The sequence below is a fragment of the Mercenaria mercenaria genome, chromosome 5 (genome assembly GCF_021730395.1).
Source record: "Mercenaria mercenaria strain notata chromosome 5, MADL_Memer_1, whole genome shotgun sequence".
NCBI classification, from domain to species: domain Eukaryota; kingdom Metazoa; phylum Mollusca; class Bivalvia; order Venerida; family Veneridae; genus Mercenaria; species Mercenaria mercenaria.
The window spans coordinates 12155645-12178899 of record NC_069365.1 but is presented as its reverse complement, the minus strand read 5'-3'; the positions used below and the strand labels follow the sequence as shown (position 1 = coordinate 12178899).

General features: G+C 33.5%; 1 protein-coding gene across 1 annotated transcript; it reads right to left on the bottom strand.

Moving 5' to 3' along the window:
- Positions 1-500: 500 nt before the first annotated feature.
- Positions 501-21852, bottom strand: LOC123556463 (protein flp-like). The gene is made up of 6 exons (XM_045347206.2): positions 20966-21852; positions 13145-13324; positions 12523-12780; positions 4215-4468; positions 3671-3804; positions 501-2232 (listed from the first exon to the last, which is right to left on the bottom strand). Exons 1-6 carry the CDS (start codon positions 21361-21363, stop codon positions 1624-1626), a joined length of 1833 nt encoding a protein of 610 aa, XP_045203141.2. The 5' UTR covers positions 21364-21852; the 3' UTR covers positions 501-1623.
- Between the last annotated feature and the right edge of the window lie 1403 nt (positions 21853-23255).

Sequence of the window (23255 nt, the reverse complement as noted above, 5' to 3'; positions counted from 1 at the left end):
AGTGTTTGAAGCATACCTGTTTTAAATTAAATTTGTTATTGCTATGTTTTTATAAAGTTAATGAAGGCGGGACCTGATTATGGCACTATGTTATTTATGCTAGGCACAGGCTGCATAGCTAAATTAGTGTCTGTGAGGTACGTCAGGCATCATTACCAGAAAATATGAGCGCTGTTTACTGAAAGAATATTGAAAAATAACATTTATATTCTATGAAGTATGTTGATGGTGATTGAACATGCCATTCACTGTAATGGTTGTAGGATTTTGAAAGATAATGTTGCTTTTTATATGATATCACCATAGTCGCATTGCACACTTTAGCCTTTTGACTTGTCAAATGATATACGAGTGTATGTTATAAAACATTTAAAAGTCAAACTTTAGAGAGAAATAAAACTTTATTTATAAAACTTTTACAAAAGTCTTGTTTTGTTTTGTTTTGTTTTTATAATAAACAAAGACACAGGTACGAGTATATTACAACGTTAGTCATGAAAAATGTTTTGTAACAATCAAAGACAATTGTGATATGATCCTATGTATAAATAAAATACTATATGTAGACGTTCTGATATTGATCATTATAGGTTACTAAGTACTGTGCATAATTTTTTTAACGTTAGTTATACCCTTTAATACTAAGGAATGGAGAACATTATATTAGACAAAAACAGTGTCATTCCCAGAGTATATTGCCCGATTTTACCTGTTTTTATGCGATGCTCACGTATGAATGCTGTCAATGTTCTATACATCTTGTATATCATAAGACTTTAGTAACATTATATGAAAAATTAACTAGTATAGAAATATAGATAATTAAAAAACTACAATGCATCTTAAGACATACTGTTCCTGCACAAACGTTTCCTGTTTCGTTTGATCATGAAACGGCTCGCAGAAGAAACTATTGAAGCTCGTTTTAGTCGATACCCGCACATCACTTGTCAAAGCGAGTTTCCATTGTGTAGCAGTCGATTATTATATTATCCTGTACAGCAGCGTACAGAATGATAATTTCGATAAAATCCTGGGCAAAACAATGGTCTCAAAATAAACATCAATTAACAAAATCAATTAATATAGACTTAGAGGAGTCCTTCTGGGAATGATCAAAGCTCTTAATGACGACAGTAAATGTTTACCCTTAGGTTGTGCAGTGCAAAATGATTTGTAAGTTGGGGTTCAAAAGATGACAGTGTTGCAACTGTCAACTTTAAGGTACTCTGTTAAAATTTACGGAATTGTACCGAGCAAAGTGTGATAGAAAATCACACTAAATAAGACATAATCTTCGTCTGTTCTACTTTCCATTTCCTTTCACCAAACGGCTGATGAATATATATTTACAACGAAAAAAGCTATTTATATATACAGACACTTAACGGAGAAGAAATAATGTCAATCGCGAACACCATATGACAACTCTCCAAATATATTTAACCGTCGGCCATCCAATGGTCACTGGCGGCAGTTCTGTCAGTGTTATATTGAATCGCTAACTTAATTCTCACTTGGTTTTGTCTTTTTATCATTTACACGAGTTGCTTCTAGAGGATTACCCGTGCTAAATGCATTCGGAATTCTGCTCATGCCTATATACTTTTTGAATGATAAACTTTATCTGAATCTGAAATGAACATCAATGTATAAACACAAACTGAGCACAATAACTTCCAATGAAATTACTCTTGTTGTCGATGCATGTCCTGAGTAACAGGCAGTTGAGGTATAAAGAATGTAAGGCTGGTGTGACGAATTTCGTTTTGAATCGTACATTGACCCCTTCAAAAACAATGTCTTATTTAAGTGGAAATCTATCGGGAATAATAATCCAGTCACAACGTTGTCACTTCTGCTAACAAACGTAAATGAAATAGGATTTATATTTCCATCACAGTTTGTAACAAACCACAATTTATCCACATAGTATCCTATGAAATCGTCATCAGAAACTGGCAATATTTTCATTTTTCCAAATCTACCATATTTTAACATTAGATTTTTTTCATTTTCCACGTACACAGTAATAGATCCAAAGCCCATATTTCCATAAATTCCAATAAAATCTGAATATCTACGAGAAATATTCCATGTATACGTGACTTCCGGTTTAGCGAGTTGTTCCGGTGAAGGCTCCTCCCAGGGAGCAGGAGACGTACATGTAGTTGAAAGGTTCAGCCACGGTTCCAATCCTAACAGCAAGTCCGATGCTCGTGCGGCGATATTCTGAAAGTGATAACACTTTTTAAACAAATTTTATGGTGGAGGAAGACCGCAGGTGTCCGTCCGGGCACTAGAAGTATATGGTAAAGGGGGGTACAAGCACATTAAAGTATGACAGAACTGTTCTGCACTCATTATCTACAGTTCTTTGGGAAACTGTAAAGAATAATCCTAATATGTTGTAACATTTAAGCTAAACTTTATTTTATATTAAAAGAGAAGCTTTTGTTTCGGATTCTCTTCAGTGGTTAGACCCGAAATATCTATGTGAAAGTGTGCGGAACACTGTTTTGAAAGGAAGAAGTCCATGGCGGATATCTATACTAGTATAGACACACCTTTCAGTTGTTTCACAACGCAGACAGATAATTACTTTTAAACTGGACTAGCAGTATGTAACAAACAGGTCTTTCTTAAGTTCCCACTAAAATAGGAAGGTCACCAAGAGTAGTCCGATGAGGTTATTTCCAAATTGAACCAGAAGTTTCTAACGAGCGATTCTTAAAGAGTAACGCATACAGGGAAAATGTACCATGCCCCAAGCGTCCACGTTTTTGACGTATCTGAATAAAGTGAACAACCTCTGTAAAGAGTAACACAAGGAACATTTCTATGAATTTATTTTGATATTTCAGAATCGGACTAGCGATTCTTGAAATCTTGTTCTACATATATTTCTAGCTGTATGGTCCTCAGATAAAATAATGGATGTGCCCTAAACGAGAAAACAATGGGCAGAACTGAACAAACTGGAATGTAGAGAGGGGATCTGTAATTATGGAGCCTGCATATCAAAAAAACTGCAAAAAGACAAAATTAAAAAGCAGGCACTATATCCAAGGGGTGATTAAACAATATCCAACGCTTTTAAAGCGACAGTATTGGAACCACCCAGGCCGAAAGCTAAAAAATTAAACGGTACACTAACACAACATAAATGTCATGCTGAACAATCTGAAGAGATTGAAATATAACAGCTCTAATTGAAGGTACGGGGAGACTTTTCACGGCCGCCACACGGCACAAACAACGCTGCTGTGATAATAAAATAAAAACTGGGAAAACCACAGGCCGCCCAATACTGGACTGGACTTCATGTAAAACGAACATAACAAATAAAACGTATGGCTGAATAGAACTACCGCCTTCGCATTTCAAAGTGGACGTCGAGTTAAATAGCACAGAACATTCAGCTCTTTGAAACTAAAAGAAATAAAGAATTTGTACAAAGAACCAGCAATGCCTACCAGCCCTTATGTCTTCGAAAATGGAATAAAATGATAACAAGCATGCAGAAAACATTTTGAAAAGAAATAAATATATTATTGATCATATCCAGTGATGACGGAACATGGTTAATCAACACTAAATTTACCTTCTTAACAACAATGTGCATTTACATTAACTGCAATGACTTTAACAAAGATAAAAGCAACAATACCTTAACTGCAGCAGACCCTTGTGAAGACAGTGGGCCACTAGCAGTAACAAACAAGCCGGCGTTCACGTCAGGAAACAACCATAATTGACTGATGAATGTCACAATTCCGCCAGAATGCCACAATTTACGATAACCTTTAATAAAAGAATATTTCTTTTCTATCGTCTAGATAGATCATTACTACTTGTGTATACATATGGCCATGCTCAATCTTGACACTCTACTATTCACGAGATCCATTAACTATAGTTATAATTAGAAATTTTTATACTCGTGACAAAAAATAGATAGTGCAGTCGAGTATAAGAGTTCTTTGATGTCAATATACAAAGTTAAGCAGTGGTACGACGTTGTACTGCTAACGTATATTTTGAATGTGACAGTTTATGATGAGTTTTCATTTACACGGAAAGTCCATGATTTGTTCAAGATATATATATCTGTTATATATTCTGGACATTGAGTTGCGCGAGAATGATACATGTAGAGCTCGGACTAAGCTTACCCCTACAGAAAATATTTTCTACATGTCTAAAGTACTTACCCCTGTAGACGGACGACATCCATCCCATGTCGTAAGATAGAGTGACGTCACTGACTGGATATTTCGGCTTCGTCAAATCTCTTTCTTTAAATGGGTGCGGCATCTTGGATTGGTATGTATCCTGTAACCATTTTTCATCAACCACCTGTGTTCCGTGATGGTTTTTCCCATGTTTTAGATGAAATAGCATCCATTTTGCCATATCGCTAGCAGTGGAGTATATAGAACCAGCAGGCCCTGACGGAGTCACAGTCCTAAAATAATCATAGAAACGAAAAGTCCTTTAAACATTCCAAGTCATGTGGAAGAAGATACATTTGTTTGCTTCACAAAAAATAAGTAAGTTACCTAAAGTTACCTTTTGGATTAAAACACTAACGTATCATTGTGTATTGAACATATCGATCAATACTGTAGCATTCAAACGTCTTATTATTCTTAGCACCATAAAAGCAATTACCCGATATATTATTACATTATACAGATTTATATTAACACCCTTTACGTGATAAACATGGTAAATGGTGGTGCTTTACATAAAAAGGCAGCAACTCAGTCAAAAAATGTTAGTTCATACAAAAAGTGATCTAACCGGAGGAACAGAGCGAAAGAAAGCCCCCAGAACATGCAGAGAGATAGCATATCAGGGTAACTTAGCCTAGCGCTCTGGGAATTGAGAAACCAGAAACCTTTGTTAAATTTATACGAACGATTCAGTTTGACAAAAAACTGACAGACAATTTCTTTGATATTAGCAAGACATGTTAATTATTTTCAGTCAGATACAGAAGACCAAAACGCTTCTAATTTGCACCACTCCATCTACCTTCTTGTACCTGTCAACTAATGAGTTCGACTCATCAATTGAATACTAACATTTACATCAGTAATGACTTGACGCATTAACGCATAAGAAATATTTCATATTTTCATTAATGAACTACTAGTATCCTATCTTTTTAATTACAAATCTAAAATTTATTTGATACAAAACGAAGCAGATAAAAAGTAAAATAACATATTTTTTCTAAAAGACGAACTGATATTGTAATTTCGACTAATTCATGAGGAAGAACTCTTGTGGTCACTACAGAATTTACCAAGCGGACGTACAAATAGGCAAATGGAGGCGTACAAATGCAAATGTGAACTCATTCGGTGTATGATGAAAGCTCAATTTGGACGTAATTAAATGGACCTGTTCAGCGTACTCATGCTCACTGAGATCAGAAGAATGTGTACATTCTTTGTGGCGGTAAGAGCAAGGAAAAACACTCAGAAAAGTGAAAAGGTCAAACTATGTAAATTTATTCTCACCGTAACGACAGTCTCGTTGAATAGTGTGAGGAGTCACTCGACATTAAATGATGACGTACACGGACAAATGGCCAATATTTTGTCTTGTCGCTTCAGCAGGAAAATCAAGGTATTTTATACTGATAAACATTGTGTTAGATATTGTTATATACCCTGTCATATGCCCCTTACCTACCGATTTCTCTGGATGGCCCTAATGTGCCCCATGTGATGATATTTGCTAAGAACACTAAGCATTTGTCATGTTTTCCATGCACCGACAATAGTTTTGATGACGAATTTAAATGGCAGTGCAGTAACATGAAAATTTGATTAAGCATGCAATACAGTTAGAAATTTTTTAAATGTGCATAAGATATGTTGTGTAAAAGATAATAAATATTGATATTGGCAGCTTAAACGTACAACTCATTCAATGGTAGCTTATACGTACATAAACATTTATTGGAAGTTTTGCAAGAAAGAAGAGCAATGCATCTGAACCAAACTGGTATGATGCGTAGCACTTAAGTATTATCAAAGGCCTGAAGGGCCTGAGTCGGCTAATGATTGATGTACTGACAGTATAGTCTACCAGTTTCAGTTTGTTTTTAGTTTTTTTCCCAACTAAAGAGAGATATTGTTACAATAAATGAAATGAACATTCGGTCGATACCTAGTAAAACTTTGATTGACATTATACAAGTATTTTATAATTTAAACCCAATATATTTCTCTAAAATTGAAGAGTGGTTCGCAGAAATAAAAATGTTGAAAGTACAAACTACAATTTGACAGCTGACACTAAGATACTGCCCATGACTTTATATATTTTCCAGTAAACATTTGCCTCCGGCATTGCCTAAAGAGGCAATTATCAGCTGGTATATATTCGCACATGATAAAATTTGAATATGACAATTTATAATATTAAAATTTTACAGCGCGGATTGCCACATACAATTTGTAACGGATGGACGAAAGAACTGATATTTTACAGATATTATAATGGGCCTGGCGATAGCCTTGTCATATGTTAGGTATTGTTCAATCATATTATAAGTGATGTCAATTTAAAGTATACTTACTTTTGCGTTTAGAGATACATGTATGTAAATGTTGCTGAGTGTCAATATATAGTGTAACCGGTATTAATAAATGCAGTTCTTTTTTAGTTAAAACTATCATTTATTCTATTTCAGACTTGTTAACCCCTTAAAAATCATGTCTGTTATCCCGAAGTCCATCCACTTTCAATTATCCATTTTGATTCATGTAGACAGACAGCCCCAGACTGGACAGAAAAAATGTTTGAGCCATTTTTATGCAGTCGGTAGCAGGGTGGGTGTGGGGAGGGGAGTTTCTTTCCGCTTTAAATTGCAGTCAGATCTTGAAATGGGCATTGCGGCAGGTGGTAAAAGGGCAAATGTATCAAACTGTAAAGTGGCAATATGGGGGAAGGGTGTGGGAGGATACCCCCTCCTGCAAGTAGGGTTTGGGGTATTACCACAAGAAATTTTTGAATATGTAAACGCTTGATACAGCCTTTGGTGCGATTTTAACTGAAAATCTTCTGTTTCAATTTCTAAATATTACCTAGATTCTTTCTACTATTACAATATCCAAAGTATGACTGTCACTTCATCTTTTTACTTTCAGATCATGCCTCAGGACTAGAATATGAGTCTGATATAGATTATATGTAGGTGTAATAAAAATAAATTCTAGAATCATTTCTGTTACAATAATATCTATCATGTATGTTACTTGTAGGCATAGGAAATAGAGATCAATATAATTGCACCTTTACTAATCCTACCAGGTGTTCTGTATTACAAAAGTGGATCTATTGTGACATTTTGATACAAGCAAAACTGTATTATCTGCACTATCATTTACCTACTGGTACTTCGTTTTATTATTGGCTTGTTAAAAGTTAATTTTTTACCATATGTAAGTTGACAGAATCATAGGAACCATGTCTTGAGGGGTAAATCAAACACAAATGAATAAATCCTTAATGATTTTGTTGTGCAAAAAAGTACGATATTGTGTCTTAAACATTTTTCATTTTCCACTCAATTGTGTAATTGCAAGGGAAGTAAACTAATAGATCTCTACTTATAAGTACTAGCCCAAGGCAAGAGTTGTCATTCTTTGTGGATCACAACTTTAAAGTAAAAATTAAAACTTCTGTTATTGATATTAACAAAACTATCATAAACTTCACATTTGTGAAATCATTTTTGGTTATTTCAAGGACTTGGAAATTAATTTCTAGACTTTATTTAATGTAATTCTATCATTGAAAATTTTAGGGCCTATCTCTATTACTTGAATGTTAAAATTTCATAACACAGCTCGATATTTACCCAAAATGTTATATCCGGATACGATTACACTTTTCTCCAGTTTCAACAATATATTTTACAAATTGTGATGATACGAAGACATTTAGCAGCAATTGGCAGTATCTGACATTGAAGTTTACGGTTAAATTACCTCTTATTTAAATCTTTTCATAAAAACGTTGTTTCGTTTCGTCAAAGCAGCCAAACATAGACGATCTACTTTCGATTTCAAAAACTACAAGAAAATACAATTTTATGTTTCGCCGATTTGTTTATTTCTCGAAAAAATAAGAAATAAAATCATTTTTAGTATCAGTAGTAACTAAACAAACCAGTAAGAGCTTCTTCTTCCGATAATTTATCCGTTTACTGACTGCAAAATTCAACCCACGCAAAGTCGCAGACAGGTCACGCGTGTTCGCCGACAAGTGTCCAGAATGTAGTTAGGATTCATCCGCGAAGTCTCGCGGAAGAATTAACGTACTGCACATATCTTATTCGGGTCATTTAAAATGAAGCTGTCATAATTTAATTTCATCGATGTGGTAAACTCTTTGATAAGAGACATTCAAATGCTTTCAGAGGTATCCACTCAATAAAATACTAGCAGTATGTTCTGGAACTATATTTTGTCTTTCGCTGGATGTTACGCAAGCTTTGTAAGTCTGCGCAATTCATAAAATGCACAGTGCAATAAATTTGTTATTTACGCAATGATTTTAAAGATTATTTTTTGAAACGGACAGGGTAACAAATTGGTAATTTGGCTAATAAGTTAATATGCAGTTTTTATTTGAATTTGTGAACGTCATATTTGCTATTTTGTGACAAAAGGGCATAAAATTCGTCACCATAATCATATGCGCAAATGTATTGCCAAATCCCGCAGAATCGTTATGCGTGTTTATGCTTAATGAGTTACCGCGGAAGAAAATACGTGACTTTATTCGAGTATTGCACAATTACAAGTCATAAATATGACAGATTACATCGTATATTGGTCATAGCAAATAGGATTGATATAAATGAACTTCATTCGATCAATGAACTCTTTGAAATTAGAGACAATCTAATGGAACTACATCACTTCGCTGTGTTGTGAGGCCATTTAAGAATGAGAAATCGTGCGATAGCAAGGACTCGTCAAACGCTTGACTGCGTTTAGCCGACTCAAAAATGATCTTTTTGTCCCCTTTGTACAAAGTGTATCTCTGTGCCACTACTCTTATAAAATTTTGTCCGGCCGAATTGAGAGAAAACCAAAAGAACAATTTTTTTTGAAAGCATCAAATTTGCAAACGTACATTATTTATATCATTATTATCATATTCCCATTGGTACCATCCAACATAAAGCAAATAATAGATTACAACAGCGTGACAATTAATGACATGTGCAACAACAAAGAACTATATGTTTTATTTACCCAAATGAACGCATTTAGTAAATATCCCATTTATATACTTTTAAGACAAATAATATTTCAAATACATCCATCGACAAATGTTTGAAAACATTACCCAAATATAAGTACGCTTGCCCTGAAGTTTAATTGGAATGTATCATATTAATTACTTTTGTGACACTTTTTAAAGTTTTATTTGTATTTCTTTATGTGACACCGTCCGTTCCTTTGTTATTAAGTGTGAAAAGCGGAAAGGGCGCCATCGAGTGAACGTCTGCGAAGTTTAAAGTCGTTCGGTGCCGTAAATGTTATATGAATTAGTTAACATTTTAAATCAAAATCGCAAATGGCCGCCAGTCAGATAGTATTTTTATAGTATATGCTGGTTTAAAAAATCCGTATGCTTTTTCTCTTTGTTGCTGAAATAAGTTAAAATTAACTAACTCCCTTAAAGGGGTTGGGGCGGGGGGGGGGGGGGGGGGGGGTCCCAGTTAGATGTCTGCGCAAAATGTTTTTTGATTTTATTGATATTTTATGGCAATATATCTACATGTATTAAGTGTCATTAACAAGACAATGTTACTGTTACCAGTTTTGACTTACTTTTATAGATATTCACATTTAAAGTGGGTGGGGGTAATTTGACATGTGACCAGCCAGGAACACAATTTCCGTTATTTTTTTTTTTTTTTTAAATGGTTCGAACTTTTTACCTGAACCGTTCATGATAACATAACTATGCAATGGACATTCACACAACATGTTGCATTTCAAATTGTCTTGAATACTTTTTTCATCACAGAGTCACAAAGTGGCCTAATCAAATTTACTGATTTTCAATGGACAAACTTCACCAAAAAGCTAAAACATTTTTTATTAGTTGAGATATTCAGGTGTTATTTTCAGCAGATATTGTAAACTAAATAAACATTAAAATGACAGTATATCAGTACACTCTGATCAATATTGGAAAAGCGGTACACTGTCAAACTGGGAAAAAGTGGGTGGGGTACATTCGAAGCAACACTATTACAGGAATAAAAATTGTGCAGCTGTTAAGAAATGGCCTCAGATTGTCTACTACTTTCTTAAGTATATTAAATACAGCCTTGGGTGATAAACTTTAACAAAAAATTGTCCTCTACATACATGTGTGCTATGGAAAAAGCATGTACTTTGAACATGGCATGTAGACAAACAAAATTAACCCTGAAAGCTCAGAGTAAACAACAACAAAAGGTTTTGCCTGATGCAGTATATTTTGAGGAAAGCTATTGTTAAAACTGAGATTAAATTTCCTGCATTTGCAATTTCAATGTAGTTTAGAATATACATGAATATATGTCTTCTAACTGGTAGCTTTGACAGTCTCTTTCAGGTAGCCTTAGTGCAGGTAGTTTTAATATTCTATCTAGTTTGTCAGTAGCTGCATAAAGTATACAGTACAGGCACTGCTGTCAGTGGTCTTTTACCTGCATGTACATAACACACTGGTCATTAATTCCTAGGCAGAAACATAAATCTGCACCAAGCTTCAAGTACTTTTGTTCTACGAAGGAACAAATACATGTAATAGCATTAGATTTTGTACTTTGACACTGTTAGTTCCAAGAAGAAACCCATCAAGTAAGATCCAGGAAGGAAAAACACATTGTCTACACAGGAACATACAGCAATCTAGGTATTGTTAGTACCAGGTAAGAACATATACCAGTTGCACTCAATAAGCCACTTTAAGTTCCAGGAAGGAACAGACACTGTAAGTTTCGAGAGAGAACAAACAGATTGTTCCAAACAAGTTCAAAAGTTACATCACATATAACTGTCCTTGTTAGTTCCAGAAACACATAAGATTTTAAGTTCCTAGGGGGAAAACAGGATCTAAGTATTACTTGAAATATATTTGTTTCTGCTGTGAACTATCAACTCATAGATGAAGGTCACTTGTGGCAATCGGTTGTTTCCCCTAGGAACTTAAAATCTTATGTGTTCCTATTTTATATCTGTCATAAGACTGTAATTTCAAACCTCCGTGAAAGTATGGATACTATTGGAACAGGTTTTCAGTTTTACCCCTTGATCGCAACAGATTTAAGATTAAACGTTAAATCGACAAAAGAACTATGAGTTATCCAAACGCCTGGATTCGTTGTCCATTTTTTTTTAAAAAAAAGATTCGACACCGTCTGGAAAATGAAAATAAACATTTAGAAAACAACGAATGTCAGTTTTGTAAACCAAGAACATATGCTACAAAAGTAGTGACCTTAACAGAAGAAAGCTCAGTCAATTATTTACGCCTCTGCACTGCCATTTATTCTCGTAACTGTAAGTATTTTCTGCAATATGTAATGTAAAAAATGTAGATCCGTGGAAACTGCCTTTCCAAAATGACAAATGTATTCAAACTTCTCAAGTGCTCAGAAAGTATCAATACATGGAGGACATTACGGAAATCGGATGGTAAAGGGCATAAGATAAGCTATGGAGCAATGTCTGAAACGACGTTTTTAAACATAAAATACCTTGATTTTCTTGCCGAAGCGAGAGGAATATTGGCATTTTCCCGCGCACATCGTCATTCAAAGTCACGTGATTCTGCACACTGATTACAAGTGATTGAAAATGTACGAACGGTTTGTCTACAATCATTAGGCTTATGAATGTTTCTGGTTATTAGCCGCACCCTATGTACAACGCCAATACACAAGGTGCCATTTTCCTAAGAAAATCCACTGCTGTGTGGGAGACACACAAGAGCATTTCAAAAATTTCTAGGGCCTGGTCCGGGATGAACGAAGTATATGATCTGGATAATACTTCTTTTATACGTATATCAAACGTTATCCCTTTTGTTGCTTGAATGTAACGAAAATATTTTGAATAAAAAAATAATTCAAGGAAATCTTAGAGAAACAATGTCAATTTCAGACAGTTGTTTCGGATGCTATATTCTCCAATGCAGTTAAACAGAATGTTATTGTTGCATTGAAATAAATAGTTATCAAAACAGCGGAATTTTATTTCGATTTTATTTTTCCATTTAAAGCCATGGGAAACTGTCAACATCAGATTGAGTACACATTAAGGTTTATTCTCAAACCATTTAATTTCATATAAGTGGGTTATAAACACAAGCTACTTTGAAATTAGGTAATAAAGCGTACGAATTAAATAAAAGAAAATGTATTGTAATCCAAAGTTCATAAACTGTTTCATCATTTATCTGATCAAATAAATTATTAATGCTCCTTACAGTAACAGCTCTTTATCGATTGCAACAAGTTCTCCTAGTTTAGAGACATAAGGAACTGCAATCGAACCCAGTCCTAGACCATTGTCAACAAAGCCTGTACTACGCATGCTCAGTCGGTTAAATAGACGGTCAGCAACCAGCTTCTCCCACGATTCTCCGGTAATAACTTCTGCCACATGTCCCGCCAGCAAATACATGTAGTTGCTGTAGTGAAACTTTGTACGAAATTCACTCTGTGCCGGCATATACTGAAGTTTCCTGAAATTTCAAATCCTACCTTTACAGAATTATTTGTTAAACTGTAACTGTATGTATGGAATCTGAATAAAACTTACAAAAGTTGTTCTTATGAAAAATCTTGCGTGAAATGTAACGTCTGCCTTTGTAGTGAGCAATAAGCTCTACAGAGCTTTGGCGAAATGAGCAAAGTGAAAAAAGTTTTGCATAATTATACCTTAAGATACGTGCTCGAATATGGAACAAGAATGCAAATCAACCAACACATAACAGAATGACTGTCCCTTACGGTAGAACAATTGTGCTTATCAGACATACTGATTTGTAGCCTGAGACCTATATTATGCAATCGTTACTAGTTACAAATATTATGTAGCGCACTTACTTGACTAATTCTGCTCTCGATAAGTTACCAGGAAATCCCACAAGAAGAGGATGAAAATTTGATGGTGTTCCAATCCTGTGAGACAGAATATCTTGGATGGTGACATGATCTGTACGAAGCTTGTCACTTAGTTCAAAAGATGGTCCCAGTAGGTCCCGTATCCGCGTGTTCCATGTTAAACTGACAGCAAAATATAAAATATCAGTGCAGTCAAAACATTTGAAAGTGACAAACAACCACATATATGTTTTTGTATAAAGCAAGACCAAATAGCATATATGATTAGCCAATTTTCAAGACCGCAGAAAACGTACAACAATTTATGTATGGATATGCCAACCATGGACATCGAGGAAGGAACATATTACATAAATCTTTCTCTATGGGGATAAAAGAAAAAAGATATAACTATTTAACAAAAGAATATAAATAGAAAATCGAAACTTCGCAAAATCATCATTTATATTTTTTCATTATTGTCTCAACCTAAAGCAAAAGTAAGTTTCACCATGTCTATATATTGATATTGGCCAGTCCTGCTCTTGGACTATTTGCAATAAAATTCAAAAATATGTTTGATGCATTCAAAGCTCGTCTTCTCCATTTATAGAACAAGCTGAAACACAATTCAAATAGTTTTCAGCAATGAATACATAATTTGAAAATTATTGTGTAAAATGTCACTTAAACGGTTTATAAAACGTTATTTAAAACAAAGCGCAATGATAATTATTCGAATAAATTTAAATCCATTTCATTACATTTCTATCAATCTTCCAACCCTGAGACAGTCTACAGGATTTTAAATTACTTCATTAGGTGTGAACATTTCTATCAATCTTCCAACCCTGAGACAGTCTACAGGATTTTAAATTACTTCATTAGGTGTGAACATTTCTATCAATCTTCCAACCCTGAGACAGTCTACAGGATTTTAAATTACTTCATTAGGTGTGAACATTTCTATCAATCTTCCAACCCTGAGACAGTCTACAGGATTTTAAATTACTTCATTAGGTGTGAACATTTCTATCAATCTTCCAACCCTGAGACAGTCTACAGGATTTTAAATTACTTCATTAGGTGTGAACATTTATAGCATTTTGTTGCAATGTGCTGCATGAATTTATGTTCCTCATTACATGCTTTAAGACAGAACTCATAAACGTGTTGCCATGTGTATAAGTTATGCTAAAGATTTAAACTTTTGTTACATGTAGATACTCAAATAATCAAATGAAACTTTTTGCTATTCTAAAGCTGCTTACAGAAAGCACCTTCGCCACATGCTCTAGCGAGATAATAAACAAATCACGAACTTTTATCTGCTGAATAAAATGAAAATACGTTTCATTAATTAAATGAACTTGATAAACTAATAATAAGGAATATACAGTTTATTCGCTCGTTCCAAAAATCTAATCAAAAACCTGATGAAGGGACTTCTATCGTATTATAACGATTTAGGGTAACACTATTTAGTTTTAAATTTTATAACAGCTCGTAAATAAGAAACTAAGCTTTCAGTACATTTTACAAGTTGATGAGCTTATTTACTTCTGTCGGCAGGTAGAAATTCCTGCATTGGATTTAAGGTACTTAAATTAATACCGACAGATTCACGCTTACTATCAATAAATGCAAAATTCTGCATTTTTGTGTGTGGAATTATTGCATCGTTGGATCCATATCGCAACAACTGGTTCAAGTTAGATACACATGTAGTTTACCAATATCATTTATTTCATTTAAATAGATATTTAACTCTAATCTTGCATTATAAGACAAGTTTTCCTAGGCTAACGAAATAATTAAGCGTTTAATCGAATTCCAGCCTTGTGTTTGAGGCATACATGAACTTGGAACATACCCAGTAGATCAGAATACGCATGGTATAAATCAATAATCGACTTTTCAGATCTATCTTCATTTTATTTATCATTTCAATATGCGGTGGTTCTTTTATTGTATAAATGAATGAAATTAAAATTGTTCATGTAACAATAGATAAGGTTCTGTCTGTAGATGCATATACCTCTTCATTTCCCTTGAACAATGACATACTTGCGCGAACAGGATTTGTTTCACGTTATTGGTTAGAAATGTACAGTTTTAAGAAGTTGTTTTTGAACAACTATAGGCATGTCAACTAGAAATTATGGTTTTATTTTATCAATTTTCACTACAGGTTTTATATGGAAAGAAACAAATAACATGTTTATTTTCGTATAAATAACATTGGTGCAATAATATCTGAGCCAACCACTGCCTCAAGCCTGTCATCATGAACAAAATAACGTGTTTCGATGAATTCTTTTAAGACGGTCATTAAAACTTTCAATAAGAACATTAACTTATAGCTATTTTTTCTGTCGGCAAAGATCAACATTCAATCAGCATGTAACTTTTACTGTTTAGATATGAAAGTCAGAAGTGTATTTTTCTTTAAAAAAAGACGTGGAAGGAAGTTGATGGTTTTTAGCTCACCTGACCAAGAAGTGCTCATGTCGAGCCATTGTGATTTTGCTGTGTCGGTTGTCCGTCGTCAGTGGAGCGTGCGTACGTGCGTCCGTCGTAAACGACATCTCCTCTAAAACCACTGAATGGATTTTGATGAAACTTGGCCTGGATATTTCTTGGGTAGTCTTCTACCAAAGCTGTTCAAGCTGTTTTGCTTGGTTGCACATAGGGGCAATAAGAGTTAGAAAAAAATTCTTTAAACGAACCGCTCGTCCAATTTTGAAATATCTTCACACAAATGGTCATAATGCAACCTTTTACCAAGATTGTTCAAATTATTTTGATTCGTCAAAACACATGGCCGCCAGGGGGACGTGGTCAGTTTTTATATATGTATATAGTGGAAACTTTAAAAATCTTCTTGTGTGAAACTGCTGGCCCAATTTTAAAATAGTTTTACACAAATGGTCCTTGTGTGACCCTCAACCAACCTTGTTCAGATAATTCTGGTTCATTTAAAAACATGGCCGCCAGAGGGCGTGGTCACTCTTCCCTTTTGAAAAGTTGCAAAATATTCTTGTATGAAACTGCTGGCCCGATTTTAAAATAATTTCACACAAATGATCCTTGTGTGACATTCTAACAGAATTGTTCAAATTATTTTGATTTTTGATTTGTCATAAAATATGGTCGCCATGGGGAGTTGTCACTTTTTCCCTATATGTATATATTGGAAACTGTAAAAATGGTCTTGTCAGAAAGATCAGCCCAATTTTAAAACAATTTTACACAAACTTTCTTGGGTGATCTTCCAACGCCCACTGGGGTGTGTGGTCACTTTTCCCTTTATGTGCAAGGGAAAAATCTACTTGTTTGATATTTAGTGGAAATATCTTTTTGTCTGATATTGTAATATCACATTATTCCCCGAACTTCTTCCCCCCCCCCCCCCCCACCCCCACCGACACACACATACACATTACCTGCTAATATTTATTTACTCGAAACTTTGAAATATTCTTGTCAGAAAACACTGGCACTATTTCATTATAATTTCACAGACATTTTTCTTGCATAACCATCTACTATCATACGTAACTCCAGTTAGCGATCTAGGTTCATCATGGCCCTCTTGTTTTATTTAGGTGTTGCAAAGAGCAATATATTCATGTTCTGATACTCATGGAAAGAAAAAAAAACATTTTTAAAGCAAGTTAGTGTTAAAATATTAGGACTGCATGTTTGCCTTGAGACGTTATAAATCAACTGTATTTGGGACTACTAGTAAATCACCAAAGAACCTCTAGCGCGATTAATGGATTTGGGAGAAGTCCCATTGTGGGTTTTACCTGTCTAAACGCACACGTATAACATGTAATCCTAAAGTATTAATTGACAAGTAAGTATCTATCCTTGTTGCTAAGCAATCAAAATAGATATTACCATATAATTTGTAGTTAAGTCTGTGCTATTTCTATTTTTGTTGCCAAATGATGTTGTTATAACTTGTTGAATAATCCATCTTTCTGCTTCATAGAAACTTCATTTCCGTAATAATTCTAAGTAAATTGCACACCTTGGCCATGCTTTCAAAACGGAGAAATAATAAATCTTAAAAGAGAAATATTTATACAATGATAATATAATAGAAATGTATTTATAACTATTGGAAATTTAATATGCTCTTTAGGCTTGCCGAAAATATTTGTTTTCGATATTACGGACTTCCATTTTCTTGCTTTGCGAGATAGCCTTTGTGGTGTCAACATTTTTTTTACAGGAAAAACAAAACAAAAAGAACAAACAAACAAACGAACAAACAAATAAAACAAAAACTGATTTCAAGAAATAGATAGTTGGATTCAAAAATTCATTTAGGGGTTTAGGTTTTAGCATCTAAATTAATGAAATTATAGAGTGATAGATCAGAGACAGGTTATAACACGGGGTTCGTCTACATCTCTGACGCTTAAATGTTTTAGCTACTGGATCAAACATGTGGACTACCTATTTCATAGTTAACCATTCCCCTTATAATTTCAAGGAAAAAAGAAAGAAAAAAAAATTATATAAAAACAAATCGCTAGGAATTGACACTGATATTTACGTGAAAGAAACAAATACCCATTAATACCTAGATTACACCTCTTGTCATCCGAAACAATGCAAAGATGGAATCCCATACAGTCAGGCAAAGCGGTACAGGAGAATTATTTCTAATGAAGAAAAATTCAACTCATCTCTTAATGATTTACGGAGCTACTTCAAAGATAGAAATTTTCCGGATTCTGTGATAGACAGTGCATTCAATAAGGTGTCGAGGTCGTCACAAAACGAAGCCCTGACGCCTTCAGATAAAAATAAAACAAGTGTTATTCCATTCACCGTAGAATATAATCCATCATTACCAAATATAGGTGGAACAATTCACAAGTATTGGGATCTTCTGAACATTGCAAAGAATACAAATGTTAAATTTGTTCATGAAGAATACAAACCTATAGTGGCGTTCAGACGTACAAGAAATTTAAGCGACTACTTAGTAAGTTCCGACTTCAAATTGAACACTGAAACATACATCACGCAGAAATGTAACAGGAAACGATGTTCCCACTGTCTACGAATCAACTCTGGATCCTCATTTAGCAGTACAGTTACAGGAGAAACATTTTCTTTACGATATGATACAAACTGTCAATCTAAAGATGTTGTATACTTAATAACGTGTAAAAGATGCAATATGCAATATGTTGGGCAGACTATGCAACAGGTTTCACGGCGTATGAATAGCCATAAATTTGACATATCTAATTTTACAGATCCTGCATATTCCACGTTGGTTGCTGGTCATTTTAATCAAGATGACCATAGTATTGATGACTTCACATTTATGCCTATTGATGTGGTAAATAATCAAATTAACCGGTTATGCAAGGAAACATTCTGGATTCATAAGTTAAAAACACTCAATCCTGATGGACTTAATTCAAAAACATTGTTTAATGTGTAATGAATTTTACATGTATATGTGTTTGTTTAGTACTATTGCGTTTTTTCCTATTTATGTTTTTTTTATATATACTGCTATAGGAAATCCTGTATTCTTATATCCGTAATGTACTAAACTTGCTATCTGTTATTCACATTAATTTATGTAATATTTTAAAAAAACAGTATACGTTTTTCCGCCATTCAACGTAATGTTTACTTCATGACGTCACGTCCGTTGTTTTATTATGTATTTATCCTGATGAAGGCGTAAGCGCCGAAACGTTGATAAAAGATAAATATTCACGTGTTGTTGTTGAATTTTACCATCGTATAAGGAAAAAAGAAGACTTTTTAGCTTTTTAAGACGATCGCGTGTGGTCAAAATAATGAGTGCAGTTTAGCTTTGTAAGAGCTTTTAAAACTACAGAAAATTAAGGTTGCTATTCATATTCATCACCTAATACTTTTTAGAATATTTTTTTCTTAAAGACAGACAAAATACAGAATAACAAGAAAAATGAATATTGAGTCCGAAAACTATCATACTATGCTGATACTTTAATCAGGCGAAGTTGTTTATACCCATACTTCCTCAGTTAAATTAAAGACATAATTACATCACTTTATGAAAATGGTTTAAGAATGGTACAATTCTCTAAAACTGGAATAAGAAAGCTTAGTCAAATTTTACAGAACTCATTATACAAACCGAATATCACGCCAGACAATGAATATTTTTTCACGTGAAAGACATTGCTTTAGGTAAAACAGTACTTGGATATAATTATGTGGAACATGCAAAAAAGTAATAGTGAAAACAAGGTATTTTGCAGATTCTCTTAAATTTGATTAGATCAAATGCATTTTAGTTTGGTAGCTATAGCAGGTATTTACATTCCAAGTATCTGCAAGCGTCAGTGATGATAGTATTCTCAGCGCCAAAAAGGCAAAACGGCAGAAAAGTTTAGGGTTTGAAAACATGTAAATTGACGGTATTATTTCTGGAAAACGAGTACTCTCTGTCTTTGAAAATGTAACGTAGATATAACAATGTTTACACAGCTGTATGTAAAATGTATACTATGCTTATGATGTTTGTGAAAATGCATAAATATATCATGGAATCCTCTAAGAAATACGAAAAACATACCGACTATTAAAAAGGACATTCATGGACATAATGAAACTGTTTTCAACCCACACGATGACTTGCATGTTAAAATCCTTAAATGATCAATTAATAATAAAATCTGTGAAAAGATTATTTGGAAGCAACCAGGGACTCGTTTAGTGAAAGGTAATGAAATATGCAACACTTCTCATGGCCACTAAAACCGGCTTAAGCGGAATTCTATTAAAATAAAAATGATTCAAAAGGACCAGAAAATATAACAGCACTTGGAACAGTCTTCAATGTTTCTGAACATTTCCTATTAAGGTTGTTCTTAATACACGCACCGTTTTAAGGGTTTATCAAATTCCTGTACTTGTGTAAAAAATTCTACTACTAATACATGTACTTAAATTAATTAAGCCAAGTAACCAAACAGTTCATAATCATACTTTATTAAACCAAAAGCAAAAAGACAACATTATTTATAGATGTTTTTAAGAATTGATCAAGAATGACTTGTCTTTTAAAAACTGTAATTAATAACAGGTACCCTGTTTAATTGTTATTTACGTCATACACCTCTACGTAAAATGTATGTCCTTTATTTAGTTTATGTTCTTTTGAGAATTTGTTTTTTTTTAATTTGTACTACTTTTTTCCCGGTAATATTCCTATAAAATATGTCCGTCATTGAACATGTACTTGCTATAGGCATATATGTTATGTTATAAGCTAGTACAGTCAAGTGTACGTAAAATAAAAGAAATGTAACAGGTGGGATTTGAAAGCAGTGAAGTTGACGATACAAAGTAGTCATTGAGTACCGACAATAAACAAAAGAAAACGTTAATCATTAGTTATGTAAGTCAAGGGCTTGCATTATCTGAAACTTCAAACAAAGAAGAGATAACAAAAAAGCATTTAATCAAACGGATAATTCAATATTAGTTTATATTGCATGGCAACAAACAATAGAACATAGTATTTTGAGGTAATTCAAGCCGTACTTTAATTAAAAGTAAGGTAAGTAGACTTTAAATTCAATTAAAACACTAATACATTCATGGAATAACACACATTTTACAACAGTATAACAGGTAGGGGATTAAAATATATAAGAACATTCTTTGGGAGCACAGAACACAACCAAGCAAAATTAAGATACACTATCTAAAGCGGAACACGTTGAATGGAGGAATGGACTGGATTGATCCAAAATGATAGAAATCATAACACTGTTATGTGTGATTACTTACTTGTTGTCTTTAGATAAAATGTCAGCCAGAAGCGTACTCGTAAAGGCTTTCGTCAGCGATCCTATACAGAAATGGGTGTGTTCCGTCGCTTTGGTCCCTTTTGCAATATCGGAAAACCCGTAACCCCGCGAAAACAGAACGTCGCCATCTTTTACAAGGGAAACTGCCAAACCAGGGATGTTTCGACATTTCACTGTATGCTTTACGAACTGCTCGAATTCCTTTAATTGATCATTTAGATATTCCCCTTCAGTATAAATAACAAACACAACTTGAATTATAACTAATATTAACATATGATGAAATTTTCTTAAACAAAATATCTCCATTGCCGATACAACATATTTTGAGCATTTCCAATTAAGAAATCCAATTTTTTCTAATACTACAAAATCCATTCACATATATTAGAAGCTTCGGTACATCAGCGCTTGTCATAAAGTATTTTCAGAATCGACATTCCACTTAACGGAGCATCGGTCACCGAAATGTTCAATTAATATATGTCATGTTATCCATTAGCTGAACAAGATTTTTCTCCTAAATAACTACAAATCATGTAATATCCACAGTTATGATCAAATAAACATTGTGTTTTTATTTCTATCAAATAAACCACATCTAAATTATGTATTCTGATCATAAGCGTATCTCTTGCGTATTTCTGTAATCCTCAGAGTAAGATTAAACCCAGTGTCTAGTCAGTTTAAATCTGAACCAACTCCCCAGTTGTTATCAATGTTTTGTTCTTGTTCTTACATCAAAGTAAAATCGCTTTATCGTGTAGTTCAAAGTCATTTCCAGTAATTATTTATTCATTGAAATCGTTCTTTTGAACTAAATTTTTCAATTGTACAATGATAAATAATTGTTTCATTCTTGCAACACTCTACTATAGCACAGAGCTAATGCTACAGTTTACTTCAATATTGATATATTATAGGCCATGTTAGAAACACATTGGGTTTTCTTACAGACTATTAGAACGTATAAATTGCCTATTGCTGGCATATGGTAACATTGTGTTTGTCTCGATTAACTGACGATTTAGTAAAAGCAAAGGGTAAAAATTAGTTTCTCAAGATAACACCTGGGGCCGTATTCATAAAGCATCTTAAGTATAAGTTTTGACTTAAGTTTAAGATTTTTACTTAAGTTTGTGGTGATTTCAACTTAGGTTTGTGGTGATTTCAACTTAAGTCTAAGTAAAAACTTAAGTTCTAGTCATAAAACAGCTAAAACTTAAGATACGTAAGAAATGACTTAAGTCAGAAAATAAAATAGCGTGGTGAGTACGATTAAAGTGTTGTTTTCAGATAAAAGCACTTTAAACATAATTGTGCATGTTGTATCTGTCTGAAATTAATGTTGTTTTTTTAATGTTTTCGTCCACAATAAAAAAACAAGAATTACTTATTAAGTTGTTTTATGAATAACAAATATACTAAAGTAAAATAAATTTCTAACCTAAGTTATACTTAAGTAAATAATCAATTTCTTATACTTATACTTAAGATGCTTTATGAATACGGCCCCAGGTGTATTATAAAATCATTACTCATTACGGGTGAATCAGTGCCCACTAAAACTGTTACGCGAAATACAAACAGTTATACTTCTGCCTGATTTTTCTTCATTATTTTTCTTTTTTCAACATTCAATGTATTCGTAGATACATATATGTAAATGTTAATTTTTTTTTAACGTCTTATGTTATGATATTCTTCACCTGGAAGACATCTACCTTCCAGTGTAGCCGACTGAGATTTTATATTAGCGGAAAATAAGTCCGAGGAATTGTTGTCACATGAAATATGACAGCATAAAATAATTGTTGCATGCAATCAGTAGTTTTAAGTATGGCACTGCATATAATTGTATCAGTGTACATATTTATTTTGTATTGTTATAAATCTTTTTGCAAGGCACGATTAGTTCGGTATTTAGTATTACAAATAAAGACAATGTTTGACGATGATATATGTAATAATTATATTTGAAACAACATGGAATTAGTTAGTTCTGACAGTGGTTTTATCCGCTATATGGTTTAGGCGATTGAAATACTCGTACATAAAAAGTGATTATGTAATTATTAACGATAAAAATTGTTTCAGAAGTGTTTGTGTTTTGTGGGTCAAATCAAGTGCCAGACCACAAACTTTTTAAACACTTATCGACTGAACAAAGGAAAAAGTACGAAATGTTGAATTCACGTGAAGAATCTTCTTTTACAAAATAACCTAACCATTTATCTTTCAGCCTAATTAAGGCTAATTCTGTCGAAGCC

Excerpts from the sequence above, each read along its gene's own strand:
- LOC123556463 (XM_045347206.2), bottom strand. The coding sequence starts at position 21,363 with ATGGATTTTGTAGTATTAGAAAAAATTGGATTTCTTAATTGGAAATGC. Across the intron at positions 4,469-12,522 it reads ATCGATAAAGAGCTGTTACT|GACTGTGACTCCGTCAGGGC; the intron begins GTAAGGAGCATT and ends TGATTATTTTAG. Across the intron at positions 2,233-3,670 it reads AAGGGTCTGCTGCAGTTAAG|AATATCGCCGCACGAGCATC; the intron begins GTATTGTTGCTT and ends TATCACTTTCAG.